Genomic DNA, 24529 nt, shown 5'->3' with positions numbered 1-24529 from the left:
ATTTTCATTTTAATGTCTTTTTTTTGTGGGAACTTCTGCAGTTCTTTTTCAAATGTCTTGTAATCATCCTCTAGTATTTTATATGCTTGCCTTTTCTTAATATTTCTTTTCCTTGTATAGTCAATAATCAGGCCTCTGGCATAAGCTTTCATGGTATCCCACCGATTCTGCAGTGATGTAGCCTCTTTTCTATTTTCTTTGGGAAAAAAAAGCTAATTCTTTCTCCATTTCTGTAGGAAATCCTTTTAATATTGTAGTGTTTAAGGTCCATCTAGACCTCCTCCTTTGTCCTTTCCATCTCACCATCATTGGATTATGATCTGCCCAATTGTTAGCCTCTATGGCTATTTCTTCTATGTTCGAGGTCAAGTCCATTGTCAACCATATCATATCTATTCTGGACCATGATAAATATCTATTAGAATAAAACGTGTATTGTCTATTTTTTGCATTTCTTTCTCTCCATATATCTTTTAAATTTATTTCCTCTATCATCTTAAAAAAAGATTTCGGCAAAATTTTCCTAATTCGTTTTATTGTCTTTTGTGTATTATAGTCCATTTTCTCATCTACTATTCCATTGAAGTCTCCCATCATACAAATGTTGTCATAATCCAGCTCTATTAATTTCAAATGTAATTTTCTATAAAAATTTTCTTGATTGTCGCTAGGAGCATATATCGCTCTTAACAATATTTTCCTATTGTTGTCTGTCATTTCCACCATCAAAATTCGTCCTTCTCCATCTTCATAAATTTTTTCCGCTAATATTGTATCTTTAATATACAAAACCACTCCTCTTTTCTTACATTGTGGCAATGAAGCAAATAATTTCCCTAATTTAGGCTGTACCAAAAGTAATTCATGCTGCTTTTTAATATGCACTTCTTGTAAACAGATTATATCCATTTTAAATTTCTCCAGTTTGTGAAATACTTTTTTTCTTTTAGTTGCTATGTTAAGTCCATTTATATTTATTGTAATTAACTTTTTCTCCTCCATGTTTATACTTTATGTGTAGGTTTTGTTGATCTATTAGGTCTCAATTCACGCTGTTCTTTGTATTCTATGGCACCTCCTACTGCACCTTCTAATGCGCTCTCCTCCTTTCCCATCATCAGGAGATCCTTTTCTTGTAATTGGAGCAGTGTCTCTTCCCTTTTTGGCTCAGCATCTTTTTCTCTTATATATTCCACAAAGAATGCTTTAGCTTTGTCAATTTAATCTATTTTAAATCTTTGCATTTGCCATGTAAACATCAATCCTTCTGGTATCAGCCATCTGTAATTCACTCCTTTCTGGAGCAATATTTTTGTCAAAAATTGATACTCTCTTCTCAACTCTCTTACTCTTCTTGGTATTTGCTTCAGCACCATAATTTTCTTGCCCTTGTATTGCAACGCCTTCTCCTTTGCAATCTGCAATATTTGTGTTTCAATTGATTTTTTGGTAAATCTTATGTGGACTTCTCTTGGTAGCTTATTTCTCATTGCATATCTAGTATATACTCGGTACATTTCATCAACGCCATCTGACATTTTTTCTTTAGAAATTTCTAGAGCTGCTGCAAGAATTTCTATCATTTTTTCCGCCAAATTTTCTCCTTTTTCTTCCTCCACATTTTGGAATCTTAAGTAAAATTCTGATTTACCCATCTCCCATCCTAGGCCGCTTCTATCATGTTCAACTTCTTCTAATCTATTATCCATATGTCTGATTTTTTTATCTCTTTGTTCCTCTTTTTCTTCGATTTTTTCAAGTCTGTCTTCGTATTTCTTCATCATCTGTTGTATATTCTCCACTTTTTCATCTGTTTTCTCTATTTTTGATTTTATATCTTGTATTCCTTGCAAAATCATCTGCATTGTCGCATCCTTTTCTTTCTCATGTTCTTTCTCTTTTTCCTGCTGAATCATTGCCTGTATTGATCATTGTCCTCCTGCTGGTGATGAAGAAGGGGTCGATCCAGCAGAGCTAACAACTGCTGCTTTTTTGCTCATTTCTATAAGTAATCCAAATCGACACAGTAAAATAATATATCTTCAGGTTCTTCTCAACCCTAATCCGTTTTGTAAATGGCAGGAGGTTACAAAAAGATAAAAATAAAAAAAGAAACAGAAAAAAACCAAAAAAAAAAGGAAAAGGAAACAGAAGAAAAAAAATACCCCAAAAAACAACACTCTTCAGGCTCTTGTGTACCCTAATCCAATCACCTGGGATAGCCAAAAACAAATTCAAGTAAGAATCTCCAATCAGCAAATAAATAAAAAAAAAGGGCCAAAAAAGAGAAAGGGAAAGTTTCTTCGGACTCTTGTATGTCTTAATCCAATTGCGTGAAATAGCCAAAACCAAATTCAAATAACAGTCTCCAATCAGTAAATTAAAAAGATCAAAAAAAGAAAAAAAGGAAAAAGAAGAAAAAATTTCTTCAGGCTCTTATATCCCTTAATCCAATTAAGTAAACACTTATTGTGGAGGAATAAAAGAAGAAGGAAAAAAAGGGAGAAAAAATAAAAGAAAAATATGTATATATATGTTCCAATGTTTTAAAAATAAAAATATTGGGGAAGTGGAGACGTAAAAACAGAAAGGGGAAGGATTTCCATCTAATTTAAAAGCCCACAACTGTGTAACATTCAAAATTTCTTTCTTGTGCCACACTTGGTTTAACAGCTCTCTTTTCCAGAGCTGCTGTTATTTTCTTCTTTCCAGTTTTAATCGCCTTTCAGCAATGTTTCCCAGCAAAACACCTGTATAAACAATCTTGTAGACACTCTTTGATATCCTTTTAAATTTTATCTGTAAATTAGCCAATTGACCTTGGAGAATAACACAGTTGCTACTTTTTTTCCCTTTCCCCTCAGTTAAAAAAAACAAAAGGAAAGTACAATGTTTCAATCCACTAGATGGCAATGTCTCTTATTTCTTCCACTTCCACTTCTCCTTTCAATTAACAATAAAACAGAAAAAATGTTAAAAAGTAAGTCTGCCAAAAACAAAAATGACAAAGCTAATTCCAAAATTAATAAACTCAATCTGCATCAAAAATTTAATATTTAAGCAGATAGAAAAATGAATCTCCTTTCCAATCCAGTCCAGTCAAATTTAAAGTAAAACTTTCCACTGACGTCCACACAGAAATAGTTTATATTTTAGGAAAATTAACTTAAATTCAGGCTCAATTCCGCCGCTAAGGGGTGGGGCTGGCGTCGCGACAAGACAACAGGAAGTTTTCGGGGCTCCGAAACTACCACAATATCTCCACCGCTGGATGATCCAATTTGGATCTCACTGTCCTGTTGAGACAGTGATAGAGGAGGGCACATTCTGCTGATCCCAGGAACACCGCAAAGTCCCTGGTTGATCCAGAAGAAGCTCTTTTTTCCTGCACTGGAGAGGCAGCCATTAAGCTGTTGAAGTTGGGACAGCTCCGAACGGAAGAGAATGAGTGAAAGTGTTAGGATCTGGTGAGTTTTTCTAACTTGACTTTAAGAACACTCTGAAGAGCAAATGCAACTAAGGGTTTTTCTTTCTTGAGTACTGAAAGGAGGCATACCTGACAGCAAGGCAGATATTAGAGGACTGGCTCTAATATGTGGGAAAGAGAAACAAAAAAAAAAGAGCCAAGCTCAAAAGAAATTAGAAGAGAAGTATAAGAAGTTAGAGATGAAACTACAAAAAGACCCACAAAAAGGAATATAAAAAAATCAAATGGACTTGAAAAAAAACAAGCTGAACTCAATAGAAAAAGATTTAGCAAAAAAAATTAAAAGTTCTATACAAAACTTTTTTGAAAATGCAAATAAACCAGGAAATGGTTGGCGTATAGGAGAAAAAAGGAGAAAGAAAAGAAATTGATTCACCAATTAATAGATGATGAAGGGACTTTACATTATCAAAACGATGAAAAAAAGAAAATGATTCATGATTACTATGAAAAATTATATGAACAAGAGATAATTTCAGAAGAAAAAATAAAACAATACTTAGAAAAAGCCGAACTACCCACAGTACCAGAAACATTTAAAATGGCATTAGAGGAAAGAATAACAATGATGGAATTGACAGAAGCAATTAAAAGACAAAAATATGGCAAAACACCAGGCCCGGATGGGCTACCAGCAGAGATATATAAAGCACAACAAAATGTTATAAAAATGTTGGAAGTATTCAATGAATTACTGTTAGAGGCGAAAATACCGAATTTGTGGATGGAGGATATATTACTCATACCGAATGAAGACTCAGACTTGTAGCAGATAAAAAACTATAGACTGATATCCCTGTTGAATGCAGATTATAAAATACTTACTTCAATAATGGCAGAAAGATTAAAGAGATTTTAAAACAAATTTATACATACAGATCGAAATGGATTTCTACCTAAGAGACAAATTAAAGACAATATGAGAATAATTCTGAACACATTGGAATATTATGAAGCACATCCAGAGAAACAAATGGCGTTGATCTTCCTTGATGCACAGAAGGCATTTGACAATGTGAACTGGCAGTTTATGCTGATGCAAATAGAAGCTATGGGTTTTGGGGAGAGATTTATTAATATGGTTAAGACATTATATTATAAACAACTGGCAAAGTGATGGTAAATGGAGATATGACTGAAAAAGTTAACGTTATAAAAGGAACAAGGCAGGGATGTCCTCTGTCCCCATAACTATTTGTATTGATGTTGGAGGTATTAAACAGAAATATAAGACAGGATAAGGAGATAAAAGATATGGAAATAAAAGAGGAAGAATATAAATTACAGGCGTTTGCAGATGATTTGGTGTTTATTTTAGAAGATCCACAAGAAACGGGGCCAAAATTTTTAAAAAGGATAGAAGAATATGGTAAGGTGGCAGGATTGAAAATTAATAAGGAAAAAAAACAAGATACTAGAGAAAAATATTACAGAGAAACAGAAAGAAGAATTAATGAAGAGATTAGTTATCCTGATTACAAAGAAAGTAAAATATTTAGGGATTCACTTAACAGCAAGATGTGTAACGATTAAGGAAGATAATTACTATAAACTGATAAAACAAAGGTAGATTTGGAGAAATGAAAAAACTTGTAATTATTGTTAATAGGAAGAATAGCTACAATTAAGATGAACATATTATCGAGGTTCTTGTTCTTGTTTCAATAAACCTGGTAAAATTGGAGAAAAAATACATCTGGCAGGGGAAAAAAGCGAGAATTAATGTAAAAATGCTACAAGACGCAAGAACTAGAGGTGGGTTTGGATTACCAAATTGGGAATTATATTATCAGGCAGCAGTGTTAACATGGATGAAAGAATGGATTGTATTGAGAAATACAAGGTTATTGATATTGGAGGAACATGACTTGCAATTGGGTTGGCATACCTTCTTATGGGAAAAGTAAGATACATGGTTACTTTCAAAGACACTATATAAGAAATGCTTTATTATTAGTATGGGAGAAAATCAGAGAACAACACTTTTTGAAGATACCAGTTTGGCTTTCGACTATGGAAGCATTTATACATCCAAATATTATTAACATGGGAAATATTGTTAGATATAAAGATATTTTGACTGAAAAGGGGGAACTTAAAATGAAACAAGAATTGAAAAAATGGGATTGATATGGTTTGGTATACACAACTACAAATACAATCTAGATATGAAAAAGATGCTAAATTATATGGTTTCTATATGGAATTGACAGAACTGGGTACTAACAGGAACAGAAGAGAGGGCGATAAAATTGTATAGTTATTTATTGTGTATTAAGTTAGAAGAAGAACAAGTGAAAGAAACAATGACAGCATGGGCAAAAAACTTTAGTTATACGATAGAGTTAGATAAATGGCAGCAATTATGAGATAGAAATTATACATTAACAATGTCAACTGCATACAAGGAAAATTTGTACAAGATGTTTTATAGATGGCATTTGCCACTGGAAAGATTGGCAAAAATCTTTAAAGACAAATCAGCTAGATGTTGGAAATACCATAAGATACCGGGGTCGTATTATCATATGTGCTGGACACATGTAGAAGCAAAAAAATATTGGGCAAAAATTCATATGTGGTTGGAGAAGATGACACAACAACATATCTCAAACCTGAATTATTCTCGTTGGGGATTTTATTGCACAAAATTGGAAAAGTGAAGAGATCCCTACGGATGAAAATGTGATTAAGAAAATATTAGAATGTGCAGAAATGAATAGATTAACATTTGTTATTAAAGGAAATGAAGAATCTGACTATTATAGTATATGGGAGTTATTTTATCAATGGTTAGAGAATAAATATGAAAATTAGAAATAAAACCAGAGGACTGAAATATTGAAAATGTATTACGAAGTCAAATAAGCTAAGAAGAGAAATGTTACAACAGATATGTAATGTATTAGTATTAATTTAAGAATAGATATAAATAATGAACATGGTTGTAAATTTTAATGTTTATTGCACAAAAAAATTGTACTCAGACGACACACTGTTTAATGAAAGATGAAATGTTTGCATTAAAAGAAAATATTTTTTAAAAAAAATTTTTTAAAGGAAACATGTCACTTTTAGAAGAAAACAGCAACCAAGAGCAAAGCCCCTACTATCTACTCTAGTATCCAATTAATCCTCTGGAACTGAACAATTGATTTCATAACCTCCCCCTGGAAGAAAATATGCAGATACAAACTATAAAACAGCAGTCATCAATAGTTTCTGAAAAGGAGACACAACCCAGCATTCCTGTGACAGGAAGAATGGTATCCCAGACTTCTCTAGGAAAAAAGGTGCATATTGGTGATAGCAGATGCAGTTCTTTGGGGAACAGAAACTATAACCTGCAGACTGAACAGTCAATCATATAGCCCGAATCTGCAAAGATGAAGTCAGGAAAGCTAAAGCTCAGAATGAACAAAGACTTGTATCAAGAGTCAAAGATAATTTAAAAAAAGTTTTTTCAGTGTATAAATAAAAAGAAAAAAGTCAAGGAAACAGTAGGTCCACTAAAGAGAGAAGATGGCAAGGAAGTATCAGGCAGTAGAGAGAAAGTAGAGCTTGCATAGCTCATTCTTTGCATCAGTCTTCACGCAAAAGAAACGATAGCCCAACCTACCAAAAGCATAACTGTAAAAGACAGACTAGAAATACAAATTAAGATAAGCAAGAAAATGGTTAGAGAACACCTATCTGATCTCAATGAATATACAGTCAGGTCCAGAAATATTGGGACATCGACACAATTCTAACATCTTTGGCTCTATACACCACCACAATGGAGTTGGAATGAAACAAACACAATGTGCGTTAACTGCAGACTGTCAGCTTTAATTTGAGGGTACAAACTGCTGTAAATCCTACACCGTTCACCTGAGTTGGATGTACATACCCTCAAATTAAAGCTGACAGTCTGCAGTTAACGCACATTGTGTTTGTTTCATTCCAACTCCATTGTGGTGGTGTATAGAGCCAAAGATGCTAGAATTGTGTCGATGTCCCAATATTTCTGGACCTGACTGTAAATCACTGGGAGCAGATGGTTTACATCCCTGAATTCTGAAGGAGCTACCATGGGAAAATGGTTGCAGAAGTGGATGGATTTGGCTGAAATGGCAAAACTGATTACTCTGATTGAAGAAAATTATATAAGTACTTTTGTTTCCACATGGAAACCGCTTCTGAATTTCGTGCTTGATGTGGAAAAGAATGTAACTTTGACTTTGGGTTTTACACATTAGACAGGTAGATCTTTATAGAAGTGACTTGTTTATATTATTATGGAAAAACAAAAAGTTGTGACTTGAAGTTTTATTTTACTGCAACAGAGTCGGAAGTCAATCTTCTTTTTCTTTTCTTTTTCCTACTCTTTGCCACATCCCTTTACTCTTACCCCTCCTTCCTTAATGTTCCTCTATTTACTTTTATATTTTGTATTTTATAAGACTTAATAATTTAATAAAAAATGTGGATTTGTTAAAATTGTGGCAGAAGGTGCTGTAATATTGAATTGCTACTTATTATCAAGTCATTTTCACTTAATAAGTAACTTAATAATAAGTATTATTATTAATACTTATTAATAAGTATTAATACTTATTAATAAGTATTGCCAAGTAAGCATTATCAATTTTTTATTTATTTTTATTTTTTATTTTTTTATTTATATGCCGCCCTTCTCCGACGACTCAGGGTGGCTTACAATGCGTTAAGCAATAGCCTTCATACTATTGTATATTTTATATAAAGTCAGCTTATTGCCCCCACAAACCGGGTCCTCAATTGATTTTGGCAAACTGAATCGCCTTTTTGCTTTTTCAGGCAGAGTAATTGGGAACTTACCCTTCTCTGGTGAGAAAGAGATAGATCTGGCTGTAAAGAGTGCACATGCTGCTTTCAAAATATGGAGTCAGAAATCAGGCATGGAACGGAGCAACATTCTGCTGGAGGCAGCCCAAATTATCCGGGTATGTAATATAAAAACAATATTGTAAGGTTGTCTTGACAAGCTTATTAGTATTGGGGGTACCCCAACTTTTATGGGACCTGGATAGTATCAAGTGGTTAGGATACATATTGATTCCCAAGAATTAGGGTGATTCTAGTCAAGATTGCTGTTTTGTCACTTTTGACAAGGAAGAAAAATATGTAAGCCTCAGATTGTATACAGATCATAGTTTGATTTGAAGTGATTTAAAGAAACAGGTCAAATCCTGTCTCCACATTATCTGTTAATTTCACTACCCTAGTTTTTCCCAAAGCAGCTGTACATTATAACAAATGAAGAGTTCAGATAGAAAATCTGCTGTTTTGTAAAGTTCAGAAACCTACAATTTAAAGAACAATGTTTGCATCTCTGAGAATCGAGAAGCAATTCATTAAAAGTCTCATTGTAAGATCCTGCCTCTCCCTCCTGTTCAAGAAAGCATGGACTCTTGAAAACATTTCAAAAGGAAACTTTTATTGAAAGAAAGTGAATGTAAAACAATTCAAAGCTGTTCCTCCCAGGCAATTCCGTTAGGATAAGGTGATTAGAAACCCCTCCCAGTTTGATGTTGAATGAGCTATTCCACAGGTGCAAAGATGTTGTGGAAACGGGTCATCCTGAGAAAGAGATAAGGAGTCATTCCCATGTGTTTCTTTTGTGAGGCTTCCAAACTGAGAGAAAACAGATGACCCTCCCCCCTTGTACATCCCCCAAGGTAAATCAAAGCACAGGGCAGAATAGGTGGCAGGGTAAAAGTTATAAACTAGGGAAATACAGGATACATAGGAAAACAGAATGAGAGCAATAAGTGAGTATTCCCCACTTGAATGGCAGTATAACGATAGGGATCTGTCATGCTGCACCTCTTCAAAAAAATGAGGGGATCACCTGTAAGAGAGAACAGAAAGATGAACATCATAGAGAGTTAGTTTGGTTTGTTAGGATACTTTGAGTGAAACTTTTTCAGCAACGCAGGGGTCCTAACATGTTTCTTAGCTACCCACTCATTTTGGGAGGGAGGTAAATGTCTCCAGGAGACTGGAGTTGAATTCCTGGGTGGGGGAGTTAAGGAACTTTTGATTTCAAAGTGTTCAAAGTGTTGTTCCCCTTCGACCATAATAGGATGGGATGAGCGTTTTTGTGGGCCTTAAAGGGGATGTAATTTCAGGTTTCAATAGGCTGCAGTGAAAAACTAAGTAGACCAGTCTGGGGAGTAGTAATTCTACCGTTACTGGGTTGATGATTCTAGTGATTGAGAAAGGCCCTATGAATTTGGGTCCCAATTTCTTTGAGGGTTGTAAGGATTGTAGGAATTTTGTTGACAGGTAAACCTTATCACCTATTTTTAATGGGTTTGGTTCTGTCCTTCTTTTGTCAGCTTGGGCTTTAAAAGCAGCTCTAGCCTCATTCAGGGCTAGTCTCACTACTGGCCAGGTGTTTGGTAGTTTTTGTATCCACTCCTTAAGTGAGGGTATGGTTGGTTCCTCTACTGGTAATTCTGGCATTGGGATGAAGTCCTGGCCAGTGGCAACTCAAAATGGGGTGAACCCAGTGCTAGAGTGCACAGATTTATTATAGGCAACTTCTGCAAAAGGCAAGTCAGTCCACTTACCTTATTGATAGTTAATAAAGCATCTTAAATATTGTTCCAGAACCGAGTTCAATCTCTCTGTCTATCTGTTAGTCTGAGAATGAGGACTAGAACTTAGACCCTGACTGGTTCTGAGAAAGTCCAAAAAAGGCCTTCCAGTACTTTGAAGTGAATTGGACCCCCCTGATCAGATATTATCCTTTGTGGGGCCCCATGTAGTTGATAGATATGCTGCAGGAACGGTTTGGCGAGTGCCTTAACAGTGGGGATTTTTTGGCAGGGAATGAAGTGGGCCTACTGGAGAAAAGGTCTGTTATGACCCAGATAACAGTATTCCCCCCACTTTCAGGTAACTCTACAATAAAATCTATAGAGATCTCACTCCAGGGTTCTGAAGGCTCGGCTACTGTCTGTAAAAGCCTGGGGGGATTTCCCTTGTCTCCTCTTTGCTGCTGCACAGATAGGGCAACTGGCAACATAGCTTTCAATGTCTTTCTTAAGAGATGGCCACCAGAATTGCCTTTTGATAAGGTGTAGGGTTTTCACGAGCCGAAGTGACCAGCCAGTTTGGAGTCGTAGCATGTTTGCATGAGAGGAATTCTCTGACTAGCTGGGACATATAATTTTCTCCCATCCAAGCTAAGTCATCTTTAATTAAACAAATGTTTTAGGAACCAGTCATTGGTTTGTAGGACTTTTTTAAACACCTGAGTGGTAGCATTATCTGTTAGTGGTTCTTGTTTAGCTTGAGCCCTGGTCATCACTTTGGCTGCCAGTTGAGAGCAGGGGTTTGATCACTTCAGGTTTTCCACTATTAAACTGAGGCTTTCTGGATAGTGTGTCTGCTAAAAAGTTTTTTCCCCCAGGGAAGTATTTTAGGTTGAAATTGAAACATTTGAAGTGTTGAGCCCGGCAAACTTGTTTTGGGGAGAGTTTCTGTGGGTTTGGTTTTTTTTGCAAAAAGTTTTTTTTAATTTTTTTTTTCAAACACACAAATTACATCTTTTCGGAACAGAGCTTTGATCCAGTCATCAATTTGTTCAATTTTAGTCACCTTTAACAAAATTTTATATATTCTATTTTGCCATAACACTTATTTCTTAATCTTAAATCACATATTTCAACTAATACCATCTTTAAAAAAGTTTACTCATGTTTACTTAATCAATATAATTACCCTTCTATTAACCCACTTTAAATCTTAATTCAATTAATACCTCATAATACATTTCACAATTCATACCCTAAATCCTGTTAACAATACAGTTCAAACATGTTTATATTTCAAAATTATTTCCATTTCTATAACTTTCTTACATTTATTTATTTCTTCACATAATGCTCATTAAATCTTTATTCCATTATTGCAAACACCAATTAAATAGTTTTTGTTTGTAAATCATAATCATATATTGTTTCAATTTTCTTTTTTGCTTAAGTGAAAAATATTCAAATTATTACCATTGTTATTTTATCATTCCATGATTATACTGTTAATCCCAGTGTAATCATCTTTATTCCACTGTTAATCCCAGTGTAATCATCGTAATCATCTTTATTTTTTTCACTGTTAATCCCAGTGTAATCTATAAATATTTAAACAGTATCCCAATTATTATAGCTATCAATTCCCTCAAATAATATCATCCACCATCTTAATAAAAATTACTTCTTCATATCCATTGATATATATATTTTTAACATAGTCTATTTCTCATATGTTTTAACTTCAATCCATATTTCATTTCTAAGTATCTGTAACATATTTCTTCTCATGTTTATTAATCTCAATATAGTTTTATAAATCCAAGTCCTGGACTTATTTATTTTCCTTAATATTTACCAACCTTTTATTCTTTTTTTTTTTTTTATTGCAAAAGTTTTACAATTACATTTTCACCCCTTTTTCCCCCCCCCTCCACCCCTCCCAAACTTCCCAACCTCCCTAACCCTCCCTAACCCTCCCCTCCCCCCAGACTTCCCTATAATATACTCATAACTCGTAAAAAAAAAACACAAGAAAAAAACCCTTAATATGACACTTATGTGTAAACTTGAACCCCTCCCTCCCCTGTATAATTTTTCTTTTTACCTCATTACATTAAAATATTTCTAAAACATTATTTTCAAATAAAAGCTATTTGATACTTTCTAGTTTGATATTTGTTCTGAACATATTCTATCCATCTTTTCCATTCCCATTCATAAGTCTCTTGTGAGCAATCTTTTAAGTATGCTGAAATCTTCGCCATCTCTGCAAAACTGGCCATCTTCAAAGTCCATTCCTCAATAGTGGGCAAAGCTTCATTTTTCCAATATTTACCTATCAACAATCTTGCTGCTGTTATCATATACAATATCAGTTTTGTTTCACCCAATGTAAAACCCTTAACTATACCCAATAAAAACAATTGTGGAGAGAATTGAATTTTTTTCTTCAAAACATTCTGCATGACCCACCAGATTTTTATCCAAAAAGCCTTAACTTTCCTACAGGTCCACCAAACATGATAATACGTAGCATCCAAACATTCACATCTCCAACATTTTGGCTGAACATTAGGGTACATACATGACAACTTTTTGGGATCTAAATGCCATCTATAAAACATTTTATAGAAATTTTCCCTCAGGTTCTGCGACTGTGTAAATTTAACATTCTGAACCCAAATTTTTTCCCATGTTTCCAACATCACTGGTTCTTCAAAATTTTGTGCCCTCTTAATCATACAATCTTTAACTAATTCGGTTTCTGAATCCCTTTCTAGCAAAACATTATAAAGCCTTTTGATATGCATTGGACCTTTCTCTTTTATATGTCTAACCAATTCTTCTTCGTGCAACATAATACCAGTTTTTTGGTCCTCTTTCCATCTCAATTGTAATTGATTATATTGTAACCATGTTAGATTAATCCCTTCGTCCAACAGTGTCTGCAATGTCTTCAGCTGCCATCTGCCCGCATCTGTAAAAAGAACCTCTTTGTATAAAAACCCCCCGAGTGACATTATATTTGTATTCCACAAAGTATGACCAAGATCCAGCCATAGCGGTATTTTATAATCCCATTTGAGTCGGTGCTTCTTCCAAACTCTCATCAAAGAGTCTCTAAGTATATGACTTTTAAATACTTTATCAACTTTCAAATAATATCATCCACCATCTTAATAAAAATTACTTCTTCATATCCATTGATATATATATTTTTAACATAGTCTATTTCTCATATGTTTTAACTTCAATCCATATTTCATTTCTAAGTATCTGTAACATATTTCTTCTCATGTTTATTAATCTCAATATAGTTTTATAAATCCAAGTCCTGGACTTATTTATTTTCCTTAATATTTACCAACCTTTTATTCTTTTATCATTCACTGTTAATCCCAGTGTAATCACCATTATATTATTATTAATCTCTATAATCTCTAGAGACCTCCTTTTTATTATTACTATTTTCAATTTCAATTTAATTCAATTTATATGCCGCCCCACTCCAAAGACTCAGGGCGGCTCACAATACATTTAAAATCCTAATAAGGATTCAGTTACTTATTCATATTTAATCACATTGTCTTTATCTTCTTTATTCTCCACCTCTATGTCTTATTCCTCCATCTTCTTTTTCTTGTCCACTTGTAGATTTCATTTCAGCTTCTATATCTTCAAATTTTTGTCCTCTGTGCAACATTATAATTATTTCTTTTATTTCCATTGTCCAAGTCAAATAGATCAATTTGTTCCTTCTCTAATTCCTGCGCCATTTTTCTTTTTATGTTAATATTCCAGTTATAAGAGTTCCGTTGTGTTCCCTTCTTTTTATTTTTTTTTCTCCAAAAGTCAAACCGCTTGTAGACAAGAAAATCCTCCCCCACAAGTTCTCACGGATGTTATCTGTGAAGTCCACAATTTTCCAAAACAAAAACCAAGTTGCAATATTCCTTTTTACTCCAGATGGTGTCTCTCTACAATCCACAATTTCTGATTGTTTAAAAAGTATCCATTTTGTTTCAATTACATAACAATCTTATTTAGCTTTTCTTTTTCTTTTAGGTTTAAAAGTACCAAATCATATTTAAAGTCCAGTCCAAATTTAAATAACTCTTTTCACTTCTTTTTCCCCTCCTTTTTTCCCTTTTATTTGTACATCACTTCTTTTTTAAAGCTTATTATCCATTATCTTTGTTTTTTTAAAAACTTATTTATTATTTATTAGTCATACTTCTATGCCGTCCACTCTCCGAGGACTCTGGGCGGCTTACACCAAAGACAGTATACTAAATAGCATATTTCCCCCAACTATCTAGGTCCTCATTTTACCCAACTCGGAAGGATGGAAGGCTGAGTCAACCTTGAGCCGGTGAGATTTGATCTGCTGATCTGCTGAACTAGCAGTCAGCTGAAGTAGCTGCAATACTGCAATCTAACCACTGCGCCACCTCGGCTTAAAAAAGAGAAGAAAAAAAAGGATCTCTTTATATCTTTCCAATCCTTTGACCATTCTCAAATTGTTTTAAGGTTTCCAAATAGTTTGTTTAAAAATCAATTTTCTATCGGGTATTTGTCTCTTTAAAGTTACATTTCAAAATCTTCTTTGCTCCCACACTCCTTAGCCACTATTTATCATTAGGGGTCTTATAATTAAAAGATGTTTCCCTTGTTATTTCACGCCTGGGTTGGCTGTCACTCACCCGGCTTCAAAAAACTCCGTTCCATTCCTCTTCTCTCTCCAGCTCTATACTTAGTCCGGTTCTCCCAGCTTCATGGCAGCCGCCATGGCTGCCATCTCCCGCCGCCGTGTCACAGAGAGTTCACTCCGACCTTCGAGGAACTTGCCTGTTCCTTTTGGTCATCCGAGGTGCCTCTCTTTTCTTCCCCGTCCCTACAGGACAGTTCTGGTCCGCAGACCCATTGGCAGCGGTTCGTCAGCTGGGGTTTTCACGGAGCTCATCAGAGCCCGCTAATTCCCCAACTGTCTCGCCACGACGCCAAACCAGAAATCAGGGTCTCTAGGTTTTAATGATCAGTCCAGGCTTCAAAAGGGATTTTATCCCCCTCTAGGAAATGCCTCCAAGTAAGGGAGCCTTACTTGCAATAATGCAAAAGCCTCCTTCTCCCAGATAGCTCATCTCTGTTCAGTGTCGGTTAGTTTTTTAGATGTGTATGCACAGGGCTGCAGTTGGCCCTACTCGTTTTCTTGGAGTAGGATGGCTCCGACTGCTACCCTACTTGCATCTGCCTGTATGATGAACGGCTGTTCTGGATCTGGGTGTTTTAGGACTAGTTTGGCTGAGAACAATTGTTTCAGTCTGCCTGGCATTCCATGGTCCAGTTTATGGGCTGCTTTGGTTTTGGTTTGTGTCCCCCCCCCGCCCCCCCACACACTATGTTTTCAGTATGTTAGTGATTGGGAACTCAATTTGTGCAAATGCTGGGATAAATTGCCAGTAAAAATTTGCAAACCTCAGGAAGCTTTGTAATTGTTTGCGGGTGCAGGGGGAAGCCCAGTCAATCACTGCTTGCACTTTCCCTGGGTCCATTTCCACGCCCTTGTGGGAAATCCTATATCCCAGGTAGTCAATTCCGTCTTTGTGGAATTCACATTTGGATACTTATGTGTAAAGTTTCGCAGCACGGAGTTTGTTTAGGACCGCTCGGATAAGCTTTACGTGCTTGGTTTTTGTCTTTCTGTATATTAAAATGTCATCCAAGTACATCAGAACCCCTTTGTACAGGTGCTTATGGAGCACCTTGTTTATCAGTTGCATAGACACGACAGGGGTGCCTTGTAATCCAAATGGAAACACTTTGAATTGGTAACACTCCAAAGGAGTGTTAAAAACTGTTTTCCATTCATCCCCTTCCCTAATCCTGATTTGGTAGTAAGCCTCTCTGAAGTTTTGAAAAAAAATCCTTTGGAGAGATGGGCTAACATTCTTTCATGAGGGGAAAGGGGTACACATTCTCCACACTCACAGTGTTTACATTACTATAATCTACACAAAGGTGCAAAGACCCACCTTTCTTCTCTCTGAATAGCACCAGGGCAGCAATTTTTGATTGTGTGGGTTCGATGAAACCTCTCGCCAGGTTTTTATCTATGAAGGTTCTCAATTCCTTGAGTTCCCTGGGGGACATACTATACATTTTTGGTTTTGGTAGTTTGGCCCCTGGGAGGATCTCGATAGTGCAGTTTGTTGGGTGGTGGTGGTGGGGAGCTTGTCGGAGGCTTCTTCACTGAATACCTCAGCTAGGTCCTTATACTCCCTGGGGATGCCCTGGTCTGGCACGGCCTTTCCTGCCATTGCTGCTGCTTTGTTTGGGTTTCCCCCCCAGTTTCTCCCTTCGGCCATCGGATTCAGTCACTCCACATTGAAATCTTAGAGTCCCCTGCTTCCAGTTCACTCTGGGGTTCCACTTCCTCAACCAGGTGAGCCCTAGAACTAGCGGCCATTCCATTCTGGGTGCCACAATGAAAGTGAGTCTCTCATCATGAGTCCCCATTGCTATGGTATGTCCAGAAGTTCTGTGACAAAAATGGATAGTTCCCCCCCCCGTGACTGACCCATCTAACCGGCAGGGGGCTGCGAGGCCAGGCTGGCAAGCGGGGCATGAAGGCACTGGTGCGGGTGTGGTTCTGATCTACAACTCGGTGTAGCTATCCTGGCTGGAACATGGTCAACCTTAGATCCGACCCGTGCGACCGCCCTGGAGCCAGCCAGAGACCACTCCACCCACCTCAGCCCCACCCACTGGGCGTGTGCACACTGTCAAGCACTGGCGTCCTGGATGAAAGAAGGGGGCGCAGAACATAGTCAACCTGCAGGACTCGCTGCCTCCTATGAGCACACCCAGGGGGCAGGGCAGCGGGATAGCCTGTTGACTCAGATTTAAGGCTGATCGCGTTCTGGCCCAGATGGTCACCACAAGGTTGTAGAATGCCATGCCCACACCAGAGCCTCCATGCCCTGTTCTTTGTCCAGGCCTCGCAGTCCGCAAGGCTTCCCTTTTACTGGGACTGCCCCAGCCCCCACATGGGAAAGCCACGGCCGGCAGCAGCACAGCAACCAGCAGCACTGCCAAACTCTCACTCTGGCCTGCAGGGCCACCATGGAAAAAGCAAAAGACCGGCCTGCTTCACCTCTGCCTGGTCCAGATCAACTGGGTGCTGATCTACAACTTGTGGTGGCCATCCGGGCCTGAATGCAGTCAGCCTTAGATCTGACCCATTCAGCTGCCCTGGAGCCAGTGAGAGACCCCGCTGCCTCGGCCCCATGCCCTGGGCATGCGCACAGGAGGCAGTGAGCGCTGGCATCCTGGGTGAAAGGGAACCAGTCAGAACACAATCATCCTGCAGGGCAAGATGGTCCCCACGAATGCCAGGCCCTGTGTGCGCTCACCGCTTCTTGTGCATGAGCCTAGGGGCAGTACAGCCCCTCACTGGTTCTAAACCGGCCTTGCAGATCTAAGGCTGAAAGTGTTCCAGCCCAGATGATTGTAGATCAGTGCCCAGTCAGCCTGTGCCAGGCCAAGTTGTTGGAGCCTGGTCCTTCACTGTTTACAAGGTGGTTCCTTGGGCCCGATCTAATCACATTGCGGGCTGGATCTGGCCCATGGGCCTTAAGTTTGACATCCCTGCAGTAGCAAAATTTTGCAGTAGCAAAATTCCCTGAAGCATGGGCTCTAGCATGAGTCCGAAAGCTTGGAAGAGAAAATCTCTGGCCTCACCACGGCCAGGAAGTTGAACCAGCGGCAGATCCGGTGGTCGTTGTTTTTCGCCCGGTTCAACTTCCACGTCACGTACGTCCCGAGCAGCCTCAACCAGAGAGCGGACGCGCTATCCCGTAAGCCGGAATACTTTTGCCCCAAGGACTCCCTTCCCCCCCGGACGGTGCTGCCAGCGGACTCCTTGGCCGCAGTCCAGGAACCGGTGGACCTGCGGGCTCAGGTGCTGGAAGCGCAGCGATGGGATGACTGGTCGCAGCAACGGAGAGCGGACGTCGGCCCCGCGTCCCCATGGACCGTGGAGGAGGGCTTGCTCAGGCACTGGGGTCGACTGTACGTACCCACGAGTCCGCTCCGAGCCCTCGTCATGAACCAGTGCCATGACAACCCCGCGGCGGGGCACTTTGGCTTCTTTAAGACTTTGAACCTGGTGACGCGGACTTTTTGGTGGCCTCGGGTACGGCACGACGTGCACGCCTACGTGACGTCCTGTGTGACGTGCCGACAGGCCAAAGCCGCGTCCAGCCCCCCTCCTGGACTCCTCCAGCCGCTGCCGACACCGGAGAGACCGTGGGGAGCCATCTCCATGGACTTCCTGACGGACTGCCCCTTTCCGCTACATTCACGACCATCCTCGTGGTGGTGGATGCGCTCACGAAGATGGCACATTTCATCCCGTGCCGCGGCCTGCCCTCGGCCCGCACCACGGCTCGCCTGTTCCTGCAACATATCTTCTGCCTCCACGGCCTGCCAGACCGGGTGGTTTCGGACTGCTGGGCCCAGTTCATGGCCCGCTTCTGGAAAAGCCTTATGGCCGCGCTGGAGGTGCAGGTGTGCCTGTCATCGTCACACCATCCGGAGACTGACGGGGGCACAGAGAAGGTCATCGGCATACTGGAGCAGTACCTCCGCTGTTTTGTCAACCAGCAGCAGGACAACTGGGCCGAGTACCTTCCCCTGGCGGAGTTCGCCTTTAATAACTCCCAACACACCTCCACCCAGATGACCCCGTTCAATGCCAACGTCGGATACCATCCACGGCTTTTCCCGTTGACAATCTTGGATTCCCCTGTTCCCGAGACCTGGGACTTCCTCTCAGAGCTGCAGGCGTTGCAGTAACTGGTGCGGCGGCAGCTGATCCAGGCGAAAGAGGATTATAAACGGTTCGCCGATTGCGCCCGCCGAGCGACGCCACCGCTGGAAGTCGGAGATCGGGTGTGGCTGTCCACGAAACACCTCCCCACAGACCGGCCGGTGAGGAAACTGGCCCACCGCTTTATCAGTCCCTTCCCTATCGAGGTGGTCATCAACCCGGTGGCCTACCGGTTGACTACCCCGCTCCATGCGGCTCCACCCTGTTTTTCATCGGTCCCTCCTGGTCCCTGAGGCCCCCGCGAGCCATCTCCGCCGCCCGCCGATGCCTGCCCCCCCAGCCGCAGCCGATGAGGATGACGCCTCGACGTACGAGGTGGACAGCATCCGGGACTCCCGTTGGCTGAAGGGGCGCTTCCAATACCTCATCGCCTGGAAGGGGTACGGGCCTGAGGATTTCACCTGAGTGGACGCGTCTGCCGTTCAGGCCCCTGACCTGGTACGGGCTTTCCACAAACAGTTCCTGTCCCGACCCCATCCTGACCGTCAGACCCGGGGGAAGGGCCCTGAGGTGGGGGATAGTGTTGTGGCCCCGCCCTCTGAGCCTATCTCATCGGAGGAAGAAGGCTCCGAACATGAGGGAGAGGAGTCAGTCAGGCCTCCCTCTCCAGGCCCCTCCCCTCTGGCACTGCCTCAGGTGCCGGCCGAGGAAGAGGAGATTAGCCAGGAGCCAGGTGTCTCTGATGAGAGCGAGGAAGGGGAGCCGTCGTCCCTGGATGCACGCCAACGAAGGCGTGATAAACGGTTGCAGCAGTTAAGGAGGCATGCTAGGGATTATAACTGAGTCACTGGACCACACCCCAGAGACTATATAAGAGAGGGTGGTGGCTGGTAAAACTCTGTGACGAACAAAAACTAACTCTGGCTAGTCACTTGAACAACGCCTGAAGCTGCCGAAGGGATATTGTTTTGCTGGACTATTTACAATGCGTATGTAATGTTATGTTATCTGTTGAAGTAAAGCTCTTGGCAGACAGTGCTTATATTGTTGCCAAGTTTGAGATAACGACCTGTGTGCGTGCCAAGTGCTTCCTTAACCCTCGGCTGGCTGTGTTTGTGTGTGTGTGGAGACGGGGACAGATCAGGTTGGCATATGGCACTTTGGCGTGATAATACGCCACAAAGCAAATGGTTCACCCGACATTACATAAGAAATATCTTAATTCGAAATTGGGAAAAAGTTAGTAAAAAATATTATACTAAAACACCATGCTGGATAGCCCCCCTAGAAGCATTGACATACCCCAAACTATAACCCTGCGAAAAAATTAATATATAAGGATTTGCTAACCATACAAGGGAAATTAAAATCTAAACAGGAATTAAACTCCCAAGGGTTGCAAGTGGATTGGTGGACCTACCTACAGATCCAATCTAAATATAAAAAAGATAGAGATAGGAAAGGTATTAATGGTGAGTTACAAGAATTAGACAAAATCCTGATGGGCCAAGAAAAAGGCATGATTTCAAAAACTTATAAATTGCTGATGAGAATAGAGATAGGTGAGATAATTAAGGATACAATGATTGCCTGGGGGAAAAATTTTTGGGTATTCAATTCATTTAGAAAAATGGCAAGAGATTTGGTGGGGGAATATGAAATTAGTAGTGTCTACGGCTTACAAGAAAACATTTACAAGATGATATATAGGTGGCATCTTCCCCCCGATAGACTATCTAAAATGTTCACCGGACAGTCTGCTGAATGCTGGAAATGTGGGTTTGAGCATGGCACTATTACCATCAGTGATGGATGTGCCCGAAAGCAGTAAAATTCTGGGGGAAAATAAAAAAATGGCTTAATGAGATTTTAAATCAAAAGATTGAATGGTGACCAGAGACATGCCTGCTCGGCTCCAAGCCGGAAAATATTAAGAGACTCATGGTATCTTGCATTACACATTATCACAGTGGCAAGATTGGCGTACGCTCAACTTTTGAAAAATCAAAATACCCCATCAGAGGAGCCAATTATAAAGAAGATTTTGGAATGTGCGGAAGCAGATAAATTGACTAAAAAACTAAAAGACAGAGACCAAACACAAACATGCTTATCTTGGGAAAAATTTTATATGTAGTTAGAGAAGAGGAAATTATAACCCAAACTAGATGAGGAATTGTATCTATCGAGAAACTTATATTATACAAGTAAAGTGAGGTTGGATAGACCTAATTGATGTGTAAAGGTATACAAGTTGTTCTGTCTTCTCCGGAATATAATATAGATACACAGTACCGAATATTAGGTTATTAAGGTACTACATATAGATATGCTTGTGTGGTTTTTTTTTTTGTTGTGTTGTCTTGTTTGTTATTTATATGATGTGTTGTCTTTCTTTTTTTAATGGAAAATGTAAATAAAGATTTTTTTAAAACAAAAGCCTTGATGTTCATGTGTCCATGGTAAGACAGACTGTCTACAAATGGAGAAAGTTTAGCACTGTTGCTACTCTCCCTAGGCATGGTTGTCCTGTAAAAATGACTGCAAGAGCACAGCGCAGAATGCTTCATGAGGTAAAGAGTGTCAGCTAAAGACCTACAGAAATCTCTGGCACAAGCTAACATTTTTGTTGACACATCTCCAATAAGGAAAACATTAAACAAGAATGGAGTACATGGGGATGATCTTCTGGCGGTGACGTCAACGTGTTAGGGACGAAAGGAATGGTGCTCCGTTTCCAAAGCCCCTAATATCCTCGCTGCGGGCGCTGATTTCAGCGCTACCGACCCCGTAGAGGTCGGTAGAAAAAGGGGAAATTTCTGAGGACCTCAGGGAGGGCGGCAATCCCCCCGAAGGTTCAGGATAACTCCTCTAACTCGGAACGAGGAATAACCAGCCACCCGGCTGGCCAGAAACGCTGACAGCTGTTAAGAGGGAAGCGAAGATTGAAAAAGAAAAGCATCGGTGAAAACAGAAGTGAGGATTAAAGATTGAAAAGGTATATCTGCATTTTCTAACGGTTGGGAGAAAGCGGGTGGAAGGAACCCTTGAGTAAAAGAGGAGAAAGAGAAGCGGCGACCGATAAGTGGAGTGAAGGGGAGGAATCCATATTGAAAGTGACAGCGCGTAATCTGGTAGTCAGTGGAATCCGAAAGAATCCAGAGGGAATACGGTTGAACGAAGTGTGTGATCGATAACCAGAGCTTTATAACAAAAAGCTGCGAGAGTGAAGGTCTCAGAAAACTTAAAAGACTTAATGGGAGGATTTTTAGAGCCCCGGATATCCATAGAAGAAAGGACGGTGAAGCCATATTGAGCAACGGCAGGGATAACACAGTCAACTTAGAACTTATAACATTGTTGCCGATACTTACTGGACAATTCAGATAAAGGCTTCCTTAACAGGATCGAGTTTACCGATCAAGTTAATTGGATAATAAAGTAACGGGACTATTGGATTGAGCTATTTGGGGAAGCAGACGCTTGATACTTTTGGTGCACGATCGGTGTGTATTGGACAAAAAGTAAAGGGAGGGAAAAAAAGTACGATCGGACGTGAAATACACTGGATTTATAATTTTTGTTTCTGCCACGGCTTATCCCGGCGAGGACTTGAACTGAGGATTACGGAACAAGTGGATAATACATGGATATATTATATTGAAACTATTGACAGTTGAAAGGAAGTGGACTTGAACTATAATTGGATATTTGATATAAGGATTGCCAGAATACAAGATACTACCAAGACCAACTACTAATTACCAACAGTGACTAAGAAACAGTGAAAGAAAACATGGTAAGCTGGGCAAGAAATATAGGTCACAATATAGAGCTGGACAGATGGGACAAGCTATGGGCAGAAAATTATAAGATGACACTGTCGATTCCATACAAAGAAAATTTATACAAGATATTTTATATATGGCACCTTCCTCCGGCACATTTGGCTAAAATGTTTCCAAACACATCACCAATCTGTTGGAAGTGCAAGACACAAATGGGGACATATTACCATCTCTGGTGGTCTTGCAGGAAGGCACAACACTACTGGCAAGAGATTAAGAGAATAATTGAAGAAACAACGAGGCAAAGTGTAGAAATGAAACCAGAATTCTTTCTATTTGGAATGACTACAACACAGTGTACCAAGGAGATAAAATATCTTACCATCCACATATTGACAGCGGCACGTATAGTGTATGCTCAGAATTGGAAATCTGAGATAATACCAACAGAAGAAAAAATAATAACAAAAATAAATGAATGCGCAGAGATGGATAGGCTCACAAAAGAGCTCCAAGATAAAGAGAACACTGACTTTTATTTAGTTTGGCAAAAATGGTACACATGGTTAGAAGGAAGGATAGGGCCAACAACATAGGACACTAGGAGAACATAACTCAAGAATTGCAGAAATAGATACATGAGATGAGCCATAGGATTGTATAAATAAATGGTTAATATGATTGTAGAAAGATACTGCTGAACTTCTATGAATGTATTAAGGTATAAGCAAGTAAATTTGTAAATAGTATGATTAAGGAAAATTGGTTAAATGGACATTAATCACCAGTGCGAAGGTTTTCTAGAAGTTAGTCGATTGACTTTTTGTTAATGTATAAGTGTTTACATGTATTTGTGTTTTACGTTTGTTTATGTTAATAAAATTTAATAAAAAAAAAAAAGAATGGAGTACATGGGAGGACACCACGGAGGAAGCTATTGCTGTCCAAAAAAAATATTGCAGCACGTTTGAAGTTTGCAAAAGAGCACCTGGATGTTCCACAGCACTACTGGCAAAATATACTGTGGACAGATGAAACCAAAATTGAGTTGTTTGGGAAGAACACACAACACTATGTGTGGAGAAAAAAAGGCACAGCACACCAACATCAAAACCTCATCCCCACTGTAAAACATGGCGGAGGGAGCATCATGGTTTGGGGCTGCTTTGCTGCCTCAGGGCCTGGACAGATTGTTGTCATTGGTGGGAAAATGAATTCCAGAGTTTATCAAGACATTTTGCAGGAAAACGTATGACCATCTGTTCGCCAACTGAAGCTCCGCAGAGGATGGGTGATGCAACAGGACAATGACCCAAAGCATACAAGTAATTCAACAAAAAAATGGCTTCAACAGCACAGAATACACCTTCCGGAGTGGCCCAGTCAGAGTCCTGCCCTCAACCCGATTGAAATGCTGTGGCATGACCTTAAGAGAGCGATTCACACCAGACATCCCAAGAATATTGTTACACTGAAACAGTTTTGTGAAGAGGAGTGGTCCAAAATTACTCCAGATCGTTGTGCAGGTCTGATCTGCAACTACAGGAAACGTTTGGTTGAGGTTATTGCTGCCAAAGGAGGGTCAACCAGTTATTAAGTCCAAAGGTTCACATACTTTCTCCTCCCTGCACTGTGAATGTTTACATGTTATGTTCAATTAAACCATGGCAACATCTAATGTTTGTGTAGTATTATTTTAAGCAGACTGTGTTTTTCTATTGTTGTGACTTAGATGAAATTCAGAGCACATTTTATGACCAATTCATGCAAAACTCCACGTAATCCCAAGGGGTTCACATACTTTTTCTTGCAACTGTATCTGGTCTGCAGATTGCTGGTTCTGTTTCCCTGAGAATTG

General features: G+C 39.6%; 2 protein-coding genes across 4 annotated transcripts in view; one reads left to right on the top strand and one right to left on the bottom strand.

Annotated features, from left to right (window-relative positions):
• Positions 1-24529, top strand: part of ALDH9A1 (aldehyde dehydrogenase 9 family member A1) — a 101029-nt gene that overhangs the window by 28292 nt on the left and 48208 nt on the right. For all 3 annotated transcript variants that reach the window (XM_087891172.1, XM_034409901.3, XM_060690185.2), the window contains one exon: positions 8309-8454. In XM_087891172.1, coding sequence (XP_087747298.1) covers positions 8309-8454 — 146 coding nt within the window. The remainder of the gene's footprint in view (positions 1-8308; positions 8455-24529) is intronic.
• CRIP1 (cysteine rich protein 1) overlaps positions 8928-24529 on the bottom strand; it is a 106036-nt gene continuing 90434 nt past the window's right edge. Inside the window, exon 5 of the mRNA XM_034409907.3 lies at positions 8928-9362. The gene's annotated coding sequence lies outside the window, so the exon portion shown is untranslated. The remainder of the gene's footprint in view (positions 9363-24529) is intronic.

The sequence above is a fragment of the Pantherophis guttatus genome, chromosome 3 (assembly GCF_059756535.1).
Source record: "Pantherophis guttatus breed Tessera chromosome 3, ASM5975653v1, whole genome shotgun sequence".
NCBI lineage: Eukaryota > Metazoa > Chordata > Lepidosauria > Squamata > Colubridae > Pantherophis > Pantherophis guttatus.
This window is presented reverse-complemented; position numbering and strand designations above follow the sequence as displayed.